The 16,007-nt window shown below is 43.7% G+C and overlaps 1 protein-coding gene across 1 annotated transcript in view; it reads left to right on the forward strand.

The window, feature by feature from the left end:
* Positions 1 to 975: 975 nt before the first annotated feature.
* The window catches only part of rerg (RAS-like, estrogen-regulated, growth inhibitor), a 29,849-nt gene continuing 14,817 nt past the window's right edge, over positions 976 to 16,007 (forward strand). Inside the window, exons 1-2 of the mRNA XM_084039243.1 lie at positions 976 to 1,236; positions 6,770 to 6,905. Coding sequence (XP_083895369.1) covers positions 6,845 to 6,905 — 61 coding nt within the window. The 5' untranslated portion in view covers positions 976 to 1,236; positions 6,770 to 6,844. The remainder of the gene's footprint in view (positions 1,237 to 6,769; positions 6,906 to 16,007) is intronic.

Genomic DNA, 16,007 nt, shown 5'->3' on the forward strand with positions numbered 1-16,007 from the left:
GATATGTCCTTAATGGGAAACTTCAACAGCAAATATAATACATAAATACATTAAAAAAACTAATAGAACGTTACTATTTTGTTATTGTGATAAAAGACGATTCTAAGGTTTAAAACATTTTCATAACTTGCTTTGTTTACATTTGTTCAAGAAATGTGGTCTGAGTAGTTTAAATGTAAAATATTATAACAGTGTTATTGAGGCATGAGTATTGTTAAACTGACCTTTAGTCAGCTGGTACAGCTTCTCCTCTGTATCCATGTAAACCGTGTTGGTGGCGACGGTGAAGTAGTGGATGTCCCCATCGAAAAGTGATGCCTCCATCGTCCCCCAGGCACCGAGCCGGTTCTCCCCAGAGAACGAACCAGAGACCGGGCAGCAGGATCATCTTCTCGGTCTTCTCGGCGCGCAGCTCTCCTCCACAGTGCTGCTGGAGTCGTGTGCGTAAAAGCGCAGACGCGCCTCTGTTGAAAGCATGTTTGTGGTTTCGACTTCAGAGCCCGAGGTAAAAGAATTACAAACTTAAATAATCACCCATCCAAGCACTGCTGAACAACGTCTGATCGGCTGTCATGTCGCAGGATAAACGAGAGTGAAATTATGTAACAAGCAAGTTTAGTGTCACAGTCACAAGTGATGACAAGAAGAAACATCCATTAACTTCAGTGGTGTTCCAGCAGCCATCCTTGAACCACAGTCACTCTCAAACACGTCTCAGATGATGTGTGCTCAGCCAAGAAACCTTTTAGAAGATTATCCAGATAATGCCATTTTATCCCCCATCCGAACCCCTTTTAAATCGTCTCAGCCCTACTTGGCAGTTTGGCTACAATGTGGCGTTTCCTCTTCCTATCGCCTCGGGCCACTAGAGGTCGCTGTCGCCCCTCGGTGGAGATGCAGCGGCATGCAGCAGCAGCCCGCTCAGAGGCAGCAGCGTCGGGAACTCGAGCAGCTCCTCCGCTCCGTATATTTCCGCTGATCCTCCGTTTGAGGGATTCATTCATGTCAGTCAGAGCTGCCGCTCGGTCCGCCCGGTCTCCCCGTCCATCCAGCGGTACAACGCGTCTCTATCCCTGCTTCCGTCCAGCGGTGCGCTGCGTCCACATCTGCGCCCGGGAACGTCTCACGCATCATTTTTAAAATCAGCGGACCGGACAACTTTTTTCTATTTTTGTAATTTTTTTTGTCGTCGGCATTTCATCACCGGGAGAGTATTCGTGCATTCAGCGGCCGCCGGTGAGTCTTCGTGCCGGTGTGTGTGTCATGTGAGCTGCGTCTCCTCTGGACAACGCGGAGGTGGAGAACCTGTTGGCAGGCCCGGAGCTTTAACGTGTTCCTGTCACAATGAGAGCTTTGTTCCTCTTATGACCAAACAATACAACATGTTCTATGTTTTAATACTTATGTGTTGTTTTTTTAAATGGAAATGATCGTTCTTGATATTCAAATATGTGACACTTTCTCAATTATCTTTGAGTTTCTTTTTCTAAGATGAACAGTGATGAAACAACTTGAAAGTTGGACAGATCTTCCCACTCCGTAAACAGATTCAGTCCCAGTCGTGCCTCTCCTGTCCAATCTGTGTGCATGTCCACGAACATGCAGTTTTATTTGACTTGCTGCGTGATATTCTCCCTCCACCTTCCTCCCCGTTGAGGTCAAGGACATAATTGGCATTCAGGAGCAGCTCTTGAGTGTTGCATAATAGCCCTTGTCTCAAAGGGATTCAGGGTCAGTCGACACGTCCTGCACAGGTGCTTGCCAAACCGGGGTCCAGGGGGGGCTCCCGGGGTCCTGAAGGACAAAAAACATGTATAATGGGGGAGGAAGGGTAGATAGGATGACAGGAAATAACAGAAATAACAAGTTACGGTGACTCCAGCTGAGGTGTGCACACCCAGAGAAAGTTAATAGTATGCTGGTCACTACTGAGTACATTTACTTATTTCTGAGTCCTTTTTGGCAACTTAATATGTTAACTCAACTCTGCTTGAAAATTAGGATTTTAAAAAGAACTATAAAAACAGTAATATCATATTTACGTTTGTAATAATACATTATCTTAAATGTTCAAAGTAGATTTTACATCAGGGTATTTCTAAGTGGAGGAGGATGTGAACACTTCTACCACGTTGTATGACTCACAGAGAAGCTTGTTTTCTTCCCTCGGACAAAAAGACAAAATCAGTCGTGCTGGAGATGAAACGGTTTTGATCAAACAAGCCCAAACTGGTCCAAAGTCTATCAATACGAGGCGGGTCTGGCAGAGACCAGGGACACCGTAGCCCTCCACCCCCCCGCTGGTTTCCCTCCAGAGGCAGTGCAACAGTTCCCTGTGTGCATTTAGATGACAGGCTTGTGGTCTGCAGGCTTTCTATAGCCTCGGGGTGCAGCAGGTCTCCTCCCATGGTTTGGAGCTCGAGAGCGGCCTGTAATCTCCCTGAACCGCAGCAGCACCACCCAGATCCAGAACTCTGGGTAAAAATGACACAAAACCCGGAAAAAAAATTAAATACACGTGCCCAGTTTGACAGTTTGGATGGGCTCCCTGTGGAGCTGAGGTCCATGGGTAAAAACAGATTGTGGATAGAAGAGAGAAGGAGTTTATTATTGGTCCACGCTGGAATTAAGACCATGGAGCTGAGCTGTATTTGAACAGTAACAGAAACTGTACCATCACCAGTACCATTACTTTGCAGGTTTCTTTTCTAACACTACATTCTGCCTTTACTGACTCCATCCAGAGCACACAGACCGTCTGAGATAATGTTGCGTCACTGAGTTAAAAGCAGCCGCTTCAGCCTCACTTTAGCTGTTTGTCCCGTGACGTCATGACGTATACAGAGGTGTGCGAGCGCATGAGAGCGCCGGGATGGTGGGTGGAGTGGGCGGAGGCCATAAATGGCAAAATGTGAAGAAGGATGACCTCGCCGGTGGGGAGATGCTGCTGTGTGTGTGTGTTTCCCTGCTGCTCCATGGGCGAGCGAGGGAACACTGCAGTAATATGTTTATATATATATATTTGTGTGGGTTAACTTACCACTATTCCATTCATATTCTGTTTACATTCTACATGCAAAAAAAACACTGTGGACTCGCCGACATTGAATCAAATTCAGGGCACATCTTGCTATTTTCTCCTCTCCGGGGTCGTCGGTTGGCCCGGTTCATCTCTAATCATTAATAATATGCAGCAGCCACTGGGTCCTGCAGGTTCACTTATAGGCTCCATCTGACCAGCAGCAAATTGGCACAACGTGTTTGAGAGAGTTGGCTAAGACGTGGAAGTGATTCAGGCCCCCAACAGCTGTATATGTTCTGGACCCGTCCACAGCTGGAGGATTATTGGATTTTTACGTTATTTAATGTTTAAAGGAATGGTTCATTATGAAGGGAAACGGGGAAAAGCAGCTATCCTGGCTCAGTCCGAGGATAATAAAACCTGCGTAGTGACACCTAACTAAGACGTGTGTGTGTATATATATATATATATATATATATATATATATATAAAGGTTGTTATTATGTGCTGGACTATTTCTTGGCAAGGAGAACATTCACTTTACACTTCAGGTTTTGTGTGTATTTAAAACACACGTGTTGATGAGTAAGCTTTAGAGTTGCTGGCAGGCATGTTTTGTTCCCTTAGGCTAGAGCAAGGCTAGCTGTTTCCAGTCTTTATGCTATGCTAAGCTATGCTAAGCAGCGGCAGCTTTATATGTCACTCCCACTAGGAAGCAGCATATCTCACATGTCAACCAATCAAATGATAAATATGTCGTTTGTAACTTCCCTCTGAAAACAACAAACACATAAAAGGGTTTGGACAATGTGACAATGATACGGTTGAGGTTTGGTCCGGTTTTAACTACTTGGTTCAAGGTTTGGAGAAGAACGTTGTTTGGGTTGAAATGAGTGCTTTGTTAAACAGAAAGAGAAACATGGTGGTTTGAGTTAAAAGTACTACTTCATTAAGTTTAGCGGAGCTAGGTTGTCTTAGTTACAGTTATTACAACGTGGTTCATGTTGGAGATCACGGTCATGCTTTAAATAAAAGTATTAAAAAATGATTGAAAACCGTAAACGGTGCTTTCCAAAGTATTTTTTACGGCTACTAGATGGTATATTGGAATGAGCCTGCATGTGAAATAAAAAGGCCTCAGCTGTACGCTTAACAATTCATTTGCCTCACGTGAGGAAAAAAACAAAACTGGATCACCATTTCATAAATGCTCCCAAAAACCCCAAACTCAAACTCAAGTAGAGAGGCAGGACAAAATGTCATTGTTGTTACCATTACAACATCCCTGCATAACGCACTGTTTTGACTTTGCTGTCTGCTTGGTGGAATTGTGGCGTCCACATTAATCCTAATAAAAACAATAATATTTAGAAGAAGCTGATGGCTGCCATTATGGCCCTGCTGAGAGAGACAGAGATGGATGATCCACGTACACTTATGCCACACCAAGCAGCACACAGCCACACCATATATGGGTATGTGTGTGTTAGTATGAATGGGAAAAGGTTAGCTTAAACCCTGTGTGTGTGTGTGTGGAAGAGGAAGCAAAGCACTGGAAGTTTGCCACTGCATAACTTCAACCACACACACACACACACACACACACACACACACACACACACACACACACACACACACACACACACACACACACACACACACACACACACACACACACACACACACACACACACACACACACACACACACACACACACACACACACACACACACACACACACACACTTTATTTCGTCGGACCGGGCACACTGAACGCCTGGTTCTAGTTTTATGCCATTTTTCTTGCTGGATCTAATTTCAACCAAGAGCGGCTAACACAGAGATGAGTGAGACTTTCTTGACAGCCACTGATGATGGATCACTTCTCCAACATGGCCGACACGCCAGCAGGCTACACATATAAGACATGTTTGAAAGCCAGTTCTCTCCGTCACCTTTGATCTGCGTCGAACGCAATGAAATTAATCGTTTTACAATCGTTCTGAATCGTTATATCAAATTCCTTGTTTGACAAGAGAAACAGAAAGACTTTAATATGCATTATGACAAACGATCAGAAAGTTTGAGCCAATATAAATCTGCTTTCTTAGCTTTCTGGCAGAACAATCGGTATCTTGCCGAAACACATTAAACAGTAAATTAACTTGCATTCATCTAGTGTTTTCTAGTCTTTTGAAGCACTCAAAGTGCTGCATGTCTACACCGACTACATGTAAATCCATAATTCTTGTCATTGTGCAACACAGCGATGCACAAAGGAAAACAGTTGGAGCTCCATGTGCTCCACAGCAAACACATCAAAGACAGTGGTGCATTTTATAAACAACAGAAAAACAACGGCCTTCTGACATTCTGATGGATGCACATTCTGGCAGGTGATTTAATGGACACTGTGGACCATAACATGCAACAACTGGCAGCCATTCCTACTCTACTTCTGTACGAGCTGAGGGGCGTAGAGGGGCCTTGCAGGGCCTGGTTGGTGGACTACTGTAGGGGGGCACTGATCCCAGCCCCCGTTAAACCACAATGTGACGTTTTTATTAGATATAAAAGGATTAACGAGGCGATGGTCAGAGGATTGTGTTCCCTTTGGACAGAGCCAGGCTAGCTGCTCCCAGTCTTTATGCTAAGCTAAGATAGCATTAAGGTGCTTGGTGGCAGGAAACCAGGTATTTCATCAGAATTGACCCTCTGACTTGTGTTTCAGCTGCATTATGGGGGCGATGAAATGTGCAGCCGCCACTGAATTAACTCAATAAAAAGACAAGCCTCGCCCTCGTGTGTTTGTTGTTGTATCATCTCGGTCGGCATTGCTCCTAATTGGACATCGCCCTTAAACCGCCGTATCCCAGGATTCCTCCGGAGTCGGTCGCATATAGATTTCAATTACATCGTAGTTGTTGTCGGCTTGTTTTTCCGTTCCAAGTTGGAAGAGCCGCCAGACGACAAACAAGGGTGTTTGAGGGAGAAGTTTAGAATCAATTACCCGGTGAGATAACTTCACAGCGGGTTGTTTTCTCATTAAACAGACCGGCGCTCCGTTGTTTTAATGGGCTGCAGTTGTGTTTTCTTTTGGAAGGACTTCAGCCCTGTGCGTGCGTTATCCTTGCTTCTCTCTGTACTCTGATATCTTTATCTTCCCGTCACATCTCTCACACACCTGCATGAAACATCTCAGATAGGAGGGGGAACAAGTCGACACTGATCTCTCTCTCCACCACACTCTAACTCAAAAGAAGGCATTTTCCACATCCACCAGACTGCTATCTTTCCTTTAAAGTGAGGTTTGTCTGTTCCACATTACTGTGTACACGTAAACATGCCCAAACATGGATTTATGAACCACTTAAGTCACACAAAAAATGATCAGATTTTTTTTTACTACACTATAAGTCGTGTTACTTTGGGGCTAAAATCAATATAAAAATATTGGTAAGAATCTGCTTTTCTGATATCAGATAAGCAGCAGATGATAGTTTGTATTATAAACAAATTTGTTTTACACACAAAAGGCGCCTGTGAACCTTTTTTCAGTCCAGGCATTCATAGACTGATGCACTGAGAAATCAGAGTGACTCACAAATGGTGGTGGGAGCTAAAAGTAGAAATACCAGCAACAACAAAAAATACAGCATTCAACAACACAACAATGGTGTTGAACTGCGCTTCTAGGAAACTAGGAACATGGTGTAACATATAGACTCTTCCTACATGTTTCCTCAGAAGCTGCAAGGATGGATGGCTGACCTCGGAGCTCACTGATTGGTTCGCTGATCTTCGCTGGCCGCAGCCGCCGTCATGGCCAAAAGTCCGGAGGTGAAGCTGGCCGTCTTCGGCAGAGGGGGCGTGGGAAAGTCAGGTAAACCGCTTGATAAAGTATTCAAATATTTTAAAACTTTTCTTTCAAAGCTCCAAAAAACTCAAGGAAAGTTGTGTCTTCTGATCGTTTTTAGGTTCCTAGAATGACCAGACATTTAAAAAGCTTTTCTGCCGCTTTCATATTTCATAATGCCACTGGGCATCTCAGCAAAACCTCTGCTTTCTAACGTTTCCCTCCAACATACTGTCAGTATTTTTATCCGGGCCATAATTTCTCCTCGTCCTTTTGATTGCATCGTCAGCATAACAGCGGGAGTTTGTTTTTGGTCCGGCTTAAATACCTCCACTCCCACAGATAAGTCATTATCATTGGGTTTCAGCATTCCTCTGTGAGCTGCGTTACCTCGGCCTCAGCTGGGGCTCCGTACGTTTTCCTCCAGTAGCTAACGCAATAACACGGACCATATGTTTCCCGCCGGCTGCACATCAAGACGGATTGCTTCTGCGGAGCAATCAGCTGTTGGAAAACATGCTTGGAGAGTTCTTCCGTGTCGAGGGAGGCCATTAAAATGCCTGAAGAGGTCAACTCGAGTACTGTACTGAAAAGTGTAATGACTGCAGAGTTCATGACCTTCAGCTGAAAGGAGGTCGTAAAACAAGGCAGTGAAGGCTGACGGTGTCCAACATGCAGGTCTGAAACCTGGTTCAGGAAACAGAGACTTTGGAGCTCCAAGGGGCAACTTCTTTCCTTGAACCCTGAACGTGTAGCGTTAGCTCCTCCTCACTTAATGAAGATCCTCATCCTCTGATATTTCACCACTGCTGTCATTCCCCCCCCCCTTTTTGTTACAGTGACTTCCTCCATTTAAAAAAATACTAGAAATGGTTGATGAAGTAATTGTTCAGGCTTCGGGCAACAGAACATGGTCATCATGATCACATCTTCACCACAACAACCGTGTTATTTGCTGTCGTCACCCGCATGCCCTTTATAATGCGAACACAGACGCACGGCAGGAAAGTAGTCGCTGTTGTCCCATCTGACGCTACATGAAGCCCCGGTGATCCCTTCAATGGTGAGAAAGGCTCTCATCTAAACATAGCCCTTTAGTGGAAGCCGAGGGACTCTAATGAATGAGTTCCTCTCAATGGGTAAACATGGGGCCGCACGCCCCCGTGTCATGAAACAATATGAATGGGAGGGATTGAAAGCTTCTGGTGTGTCAGAGTGAGCACTCTTTTGTGCTTCACATATAACATCTTTTAGAAGTGCAGTCAATAGAGATGTGTGGTGTCTGATGCTTTAAACAGAGGGCCACCGTTCAACCCACCGCCTACCTACCAAGCTGACGTTTTCCAAGAGCAAGACTCCTGCTAGTTCTCTATCTGAACTCTGACCTCCTCCTGTAGGACGGGTTAGATATTCCAAACAAACTCCTGTTACATGTTATCTCATAGATCTAGATCGTACTGAAAAGGCTAGCTGATTAATCAGTTAGCCAACCGGCATCAAGTTAATCAACAACAGTGGTGATGATCGATAAATCAGCTCAATAAATGCTGCTTCCAGGTTTTGGAACGAATCCCCTTGAACTCACGAAACTTCGATTACAATTCTCTGTGACATTTTAATGACTAAACAATAAATATACAGAGACTAAGAATCTACAGCTCTCCAAGGCTGCACTTAGGCCTCGTAAACATGTTAAAGGGTATTTTTTATAAACAGTGTTTTTCGGCATTCGTCACATATAATGTTTTGCAATACATGCAGAGGCAACGCCGTCCTGGAAGGAAACGTTACAAAACACTGGAAAACAGTTCTTTCCATCTTGTGCATGCGAGTTAGTGGCTCACGTGATGCTAAATGTTTCTTATTTTTGTTGGACTTCAGTGTATTTGTGCTTTAGTGGCGATGATTAACCACCAGAAGCCGTTTGGCCCCCTGCTGGGTGGAAAGAATGTGCTCCTAACAAGCAGGAGCAGACCTGCTGGGTGTCTTGGCGTCGTTGGGAGTTTTCCTGGGCCCATCGTGATGGTCTGACCTGGACTCCTACAGAGCCATCCAGCCCTAATAAAGAGCAGAGTGTATTAACTCAAGTTGGTTGTTCTGGCGCTTTGCAGCCTTCTGGTTTATTGACTCAGCAGAGGGAAACGGGGGCTCGGAAATAAGATAAATTTGTCCAATTTATGTACCTCCGACTTGGTCCCTACTAAACACACACACACCTTCACAAGCACACACGCACTATGAGTTCATACCAGTACTTAAAGTAGTCACTGGCAAGGATTTGAGTAGTAAATACTCATTCCAATACGTTTATTGATGCATATATGTGCAGAGATCCAGACTGGATATCTGAACTTGGAGCCACTCTTTCAGCACCGTTGAGGGTTTGAAGGCATACAATGAAATGTTTTATCATACCAGAGAAACAGGAAGTAGTATATTAAATGTTAACTCACTTAAAGTGTGTGTGCATTCTTGAGGTCTTACAAACATTGAGAATGCATTGCCTTCGCCATGAAAATATTTGCAATAATTTAATAACAGAAAATGTTCGTCACTATCTTGTTTTCATCAAATTGTATGAATAAAATCCAGCTGTTTATTGCTGTGAAAACACTGGCACACAGACACATCCACATAGAGCGCGCTTTGAAAGAGGGTTGGATCTTCTTGAGGGAAATTAACTTTATGGGGTGCAAAGCGCAGGGTCGTAAAATATCTCGTCTTCTTGCGCCTCAAATATTCAGCCTCCTCCCCTCAGTCTGTCTGATGGCCAGAAATCAGAAAAACAACAGAGCGGGCCAACATGTGTCTGCCTCAGAAATACTACCGTTTACCACCTCCGACGCCTGGAAGGGACCATGAATCAGCCTAATGTACACCATTCAGACGGCAGACGAGGCGAAGCCACAAAAACAAACACTGGACGGATTGACAGCTGCTGGGAGAAGTGGTGCTAAAAATACTAAAAGGCCACATGTGTTTTTATATTTTAGATGTTGACTATAACACTCCACCTCTGAATCATTACAAACAAATTGTCAGCTTATGTTGTCCTGAAATTAAATCTGAGACAAAGGAGAAGTTAGAAAGGAACATTTTTTAACATGAAAATGATTATTATTAGCTGAGGAGCCTGAGGTATGTGAGGAAATGTGCCAATGACACAGAGTTGTTGTTTTTTGTAAATGTTTTATTTATAGTTCTTCCCCTCCTGCCTTCCACTACATCGTCGCCAAGACACGTCCTTAAAGCTCTTTAAAGTGATGGAAAAGTTAATAAATAGACAAATGGTGCAAAATATCCAAGGGAACGTCTTAGTCATACGGCATATTTCCCAACAGTCATGAGGTTCGGTGTTAGAGGAGAGGACGTTATCTCAGGACGAATGGACCTTCTACAAATATTGACCAAATCATGCTTCTTTTAAGAATATTTTAAATAGTATTGTTATGTGATGGGATTCTCAAGAGAAGACATTGTGTGTGATAACAGCAGGTCTCTAAATGGTTTTGACAATATCACATCGTGAGCTCACGTTAACGACTTTCAAATAGGCTTCCTGCTGATAGTTGGCCCTTCCCATCTGTTATACTCAAAATCACTATTGCAGTCGATCGTGCTGCTTTGAGAAAAAAAAAAAACAACAACTTCCTGTGATGCCTGCTGGAGGAAATGATAGTCCTGGAAAGTAATCAAATAACATCAGGCTTTCTGTACCACTGAGCAATTAAGCTGCATAGACTCAGAGACGGACACATCTTTGGCCTTTGATAGCTGAGAGAGTCCTCTGTGTCGACCTGGTGAGAAGCCGTAAGATATGACTAACCCCAATCATTACGCTGCTAAATAAGTGCTCTAATCAGGGCGTCAGTGGTAGATTTGCCTCTTTTAGATAAGAGATCCGAAAGGTTGGTGAGAGGCTTTTTCCAAGCGACTGCAGAGCGTTCAGATCACAGAGTGACATTTCATGGACTCGAGTGCGTTACGTAAGACTTTATTTAACTTCGCGGCGCTCTTCCTTCTCTAACGGGGCTAATTTGTTCCTTCCGTGCCGAGGTTCAGACTCCAAGGTCACGGCATCTCGCTGCCGCGTGGGTGAAGTCAAGTAGGCCATGGCGACCAGGGTCAGGTGCTTAAAAGGCGAACACTAGATGGTGGAAATTGAACAGGATTCTTGTGGGAGATTAATTATATGGCTGTTGAGTAAAAAGGAGTCGTTTCGGGGCTGGAGCAGAGGAAGAACTGGTGCTTCTGTCCAGCTTTTATTTTTAATAAAGCTGCATCAATCAGTAATTCTATATTAATAATGGACTGTGATGTGAAAGGAGTTGCTTCTAAGGACGAACTCGCAGAGAGATCAAATCTCCGGTTACCCAAAACTAATTTGAACGGCCCGCAACTTTACTATTTTGGTTCAGTCTCATAGATCTTAATGCTTTTAGCCTCAGCAGCAGGAAACCTGCCAACACTAAACGTTCAACGTTGCAAACACACTGGAGCACTTAGCCAGATGTTAACCTCAAGAGATGCTGCACCGCTACGTTCACTGCTAACGCTGCTGATTTCATACTCATCCTCTCTCTAAAGACACGCAATAGATGGTGGAGTAAACCAAGCAGACACACAGCTGACAACCAGGCAGCTCAACTCAGTGATGCAAGACAATGCAAGTCATATAAGATGTGGTTGTATTGGAGTAGTTTTACGAGTACGAGTACTAATAGTTTTACAGCCATCAGAAAGACGAGCGCAGACTCATTGATTTTCCTGATTAAGTGTATTCTAAAATGACAGCATCAAGCCAGTTCTGATAAGTCGGTAGCATGTTGTACCAAACTGATGATTAAGCTGATCGCTTTGATCAGATTAAGTTAATCTATCACAGAAAACAACTCCATTTGATGGAGAGAGAATGGATTAACCCTGATAGTTATGGATGCACGGAAAGCTTTAATGTAGTTCAGGTGTATCAGACTATCATCTGTATCGCCTCACACAGTGACGCACTCATCTGAATGATTAAAGGTTGGAGGCGAGCAGCATCTTAAGCATGCTTTCTTAGCCCTCCAATAGGAGCACTGAAGCGAGAAAGGATCGCCACATAATTGCATTTGCATCCAATTTACCCACGCAGCTGAGTCGGCCGAGGAAAACCTGCAGTTTTATGTACTAAACACCTGACTAGATGTGAAATCAATTACAACAACAAAGCCAAATTCATTCTGCATTTGCTCAAAAGGTAATTGGTGTCGATGCATGTTTTCTGCTCACAGGAATGGATGCAAGAAGTCACACTGAATGGAGGACGAATTTGCGCCTTGGTTTGGTGTTGTTCTTGTTACAGAATGGATGGTTTTTGGTAAAAATATGTTACAGACAGTCCCTAGAGAGTGAATCCTAATGACTTTGGAGATCTGAATGATTAGAGGTTGGGGATAAACCCTGAATTGAATAGAATAGTTTTGGTGCATGTTTGGCCATTTAAAACCATAACTTTACTTGAAAAGGCGTGTTTTAGCTCTTTTCCCTCTGCATGCTTGCAGTCTGCTCGTCTATCTCCATCCTCCTCCACTTCCTCCCACTTGCTGCCCGGAGCTTCCCTTTGTCCTAAGGCGTCTCTGCCATTCACCTCGTCTGTTTGAGCTCTCGATAATCTCCCCGTTTCAGTTTTTCTGAACATCCACCAATGAAAGGATGTATTCCTGGTCGGCAATGTTCTGTGTGAGTATAAATATCGGCAGATTAATCAGACTTGACACACACAACGCTGCAGCGGACCCATAAAGGAGTACGACGGTGTCACAGGAAGGTGGACTTCTCCGGTGGTCGGTGTTGCTTCAGCTTAATTATTTTTAGTGCACACCTCCGACTCTCCTCACCCTCCACATATTGTCCGTTTCCCACAGCTGTCCTTGTGTGGCGTGCGAGTCATCACTGGTTATTTTCCTCCGTGCTTTTAACATCCTTACCGCCTGGAGATTAGCGCCGCTTTTAAAATTTCATAATGGATCCATTAAGTATTTTCTCTTTTTGCTCCTGAAGGCGCGTTATCAGCCAAGGTTCAGGTTAATGTTTAATATTCAGGGCCACTTTCATTTATTCAACACTGCTCCCTCTCACCTCAAATCCTATTTATTAGTTATGGAACGCTCTGCTTTGCTGATAAGCATCTCCAAACTTTAATTCAAAGCTTAACTCTGCATACATTCATGCTTTCTGGAAAGCATTACAAGATTAAGAGACTTTACAAGAAGCCCCGCTGATAAAACGTGTGACTTTTTGTTCAGACTTTAGTAAGTGGTATTAGAGAAAGGGTAAAAACCGAGAGAAAGGTGGGATTTTCTAAGCCAGCATTTGAAAAACAGGAGAGAGAAAATGCCTACAGTGATGACGTGAAAGTCAACCGGACAAAGCCACAGTATAAATAGCAATAATAGCCGGGCCGACAGCCTTCACTGTGAAAATAGGTACGTCACTTTCCCCCCCAGCCGCCCTCTGTACACGGAGCTTCGCCTTCCTGTGTGTAATCGCGGTGAAGATCACTCTCTAAAGGTGTGGTCGCCGCAGCATCTCGGCCCTCATCTGCCTCCCAGATGGCTCTCGGTGAATGGCGCTGCGGCGCTATTGTTGGAGGCTAAATTAAAGGGATGAATGCGGTGTTAGAAACCCTCACGCCCTTCCCGTTCTAACCCCCGCGACTGCAAGCCTCGCTGGTGTCCCATTTTACCGAGCCGCGGGGCCCTGAGGAGACTCTCTCTCTCCCCACCATTGTCTGCTTTGTCGCTCGCCCAAAGCCAAGGGGAGTTGGTCTGACCTTGGCCGTCACTCAAAGTGAACATGATACACGCCGTGACTCGTGTTCAAAGACATTCAGACGTCCGCCTTCCTGATGCGTTACACGAGACCCAATGATGCGTCTCGGAAGGGAACGAACTTTGAGCTTTAAAGTGACGAATCTGCACAACTGGTTGTGAGACAGTTGGTTGGTTTTTGTGTTGTTGATGGTTTGTCTATGTTTGACATTTGTCTTCTTCCTCATTAATTATTTATTCAATTCAAATGTCATGTCTTATATTGGTTTTAAAATGCAAACTCAACATGCTGATGGCAAAACTAATTGCTATCCTTTTCATAACAACGTAATTACAATTAACATGAGAATAAAATCTTTTTCCATGATGAGTTGACATTGTGCCGTCCGTCCCCTGTGGTCAAATTGGTCATTTCCCAGAGACCCAGTGGCTTCTCGGAAGACAGAAATAATCGTATTAGTTGTGTCAAATCTCGGCGGACCTCAGTTGTTATTACAGTGAAGTTATAATTGAATAGATGTGAGGACTCTGATTGGCTGATAAGAGCAGGTCATTAGATTCAAATTAACTGAATTCTCAAAAGCTGAAAACTTTGGCCTCATGATGGACAGTTTATTAAAAATGAAAATCATGTTGGTTAGCTTATGTAGCCGCTAGATTCAGTCAGAGATGAGGAGCTGCAGGATCTGGTAAAGTCACTTATTTTTAACTCCCGCCTTATTTATTTATTTATCATTTTCAAACTTGTATTGAAGAAGGATGATTTTTAGTGTTACGTTGGCGTTCGCAAACAGTTTGCACATTTGGACTTCTTTTTTTTAGCTCAGCTTTGGTCTCCACCAACTCTGTAAAAAAATATTTGGCTTCTCAACCTAAATCTTTGATTGCGTTGGCCGTTTTTACCAACATTACCAACTTACCCAATTAGACCTGCAGCAAATCCCTCAGCATTTAACTCGCTCAAGAGTGTAAAACGCTGCTCCCGATGGCTTCATTTCAGTTTGTGTAATTATGAGAACTCGGCTTGAGGCGAACCTGAGAATGTGTTTATGGCGCAGCACATTTGAATGGTAGGCAGTCTATATTATAATGATATTCATGTTCACTGCTGAGCACAAGTGGTCATTTATTTGGTCTATTTTGGAGGAGTTTGGATATCAGATTAAAAGGGAGTTCATACAAAGCCCCTCAGCGCTCAACGGTTGTTCATATAAAGCATGACGTTTATTGTTTACAAACACAGGCCTAATTATTAATTATCCCACAGCTAATGAGTCATCTAGCATGGCAGAAAATGGAAATCTGGTCTTTAATTCTCAGAGGAGCTGTTGCTCTCATTCTCATTAATTTAAATGATGTATAATAACCAGGAATCTGCAACCCTCAGTCACTAATGACTTTACTGTACGGGGACGGAGAAGAGAAGTTATGAGCCATGTGTTGGTAATTGGCCAGTTGTAACATGATCTGATGATGATGAGGAGTATTGCTGGTTTCATATTTTGGGATTCAGGGATGATGTCACTCACATCTGTCATTATCTGTTCACCTAAAAAGCTGCATCACGTCGTATTTGGTTCAATCCCCATCTGGGTCACATGGGTAATCAGATTCCTGAGGCGTAACTAAGCAGCGTGGAAGGCAATGAGTCTCCACAAAGAAGAGTGAAGTAGATAGCTGATGGCTCAATTGATCACTTTGCTGAGCCCCTTCCCGTTTAGTTACCGTTGCTATGGCCGTAGCAGCTCTCATTTAGCTGGTGTGCAGTTTGTGACGATAACGACGGGCAGATTTACCACAGTTGTTTTCAGACGGAGGAAAACAACAGCAGGTTGATGAATGAGGAGGGTTTTCATCACCTGTACTGCAGCTAGCTTGCTAATTAAGCTAACGGAATAGTTGCTTGAACACGATGTCCCTGATTAAAAAGGATAATGTATTGAATATGTACTTGAAAACAGCACATACCATGCCTAGATATCTCAACACAGACACTTAAACTATACAATGGCAAAAAAAACCTCAACATCTGGAGAAGTAATGGAACAATAGATGACCGAACATGGAACTTAAAAATCCTTTTCTTCTTCGGTAATAATCAAACATTTTGACAGCGACCCCAATAAATGGTCATTATGTTGTCGCTCTTCTCTGAAAGGTCTGCATGTCTGTCAGAGAGATGCGTTGCCAAGTCGTCTCCCTTTGTCTGTTTAAAACCGTTTCCACAGAACGCTTTGTGGCGTCCGTGGACGTGCCCAGACTGTCGGCAACGCGAGCAAAATAAAAAATAAATAAAGACATATTTCGCTTTGTGTGC

Source organism: Eutrigla gurnardus, assembly GCF_963514095.1.
Source record: "Eutrigla gurnardus genome assembly, chromosome: 21".
Classification (NCBI taxonomy): domain Eukaryota; kingdom Metazoa; phylum Chordata; class Actinopteri; order Perciformes; family Triglidae; genus Eutrigla; species Eutrigla gurnardus.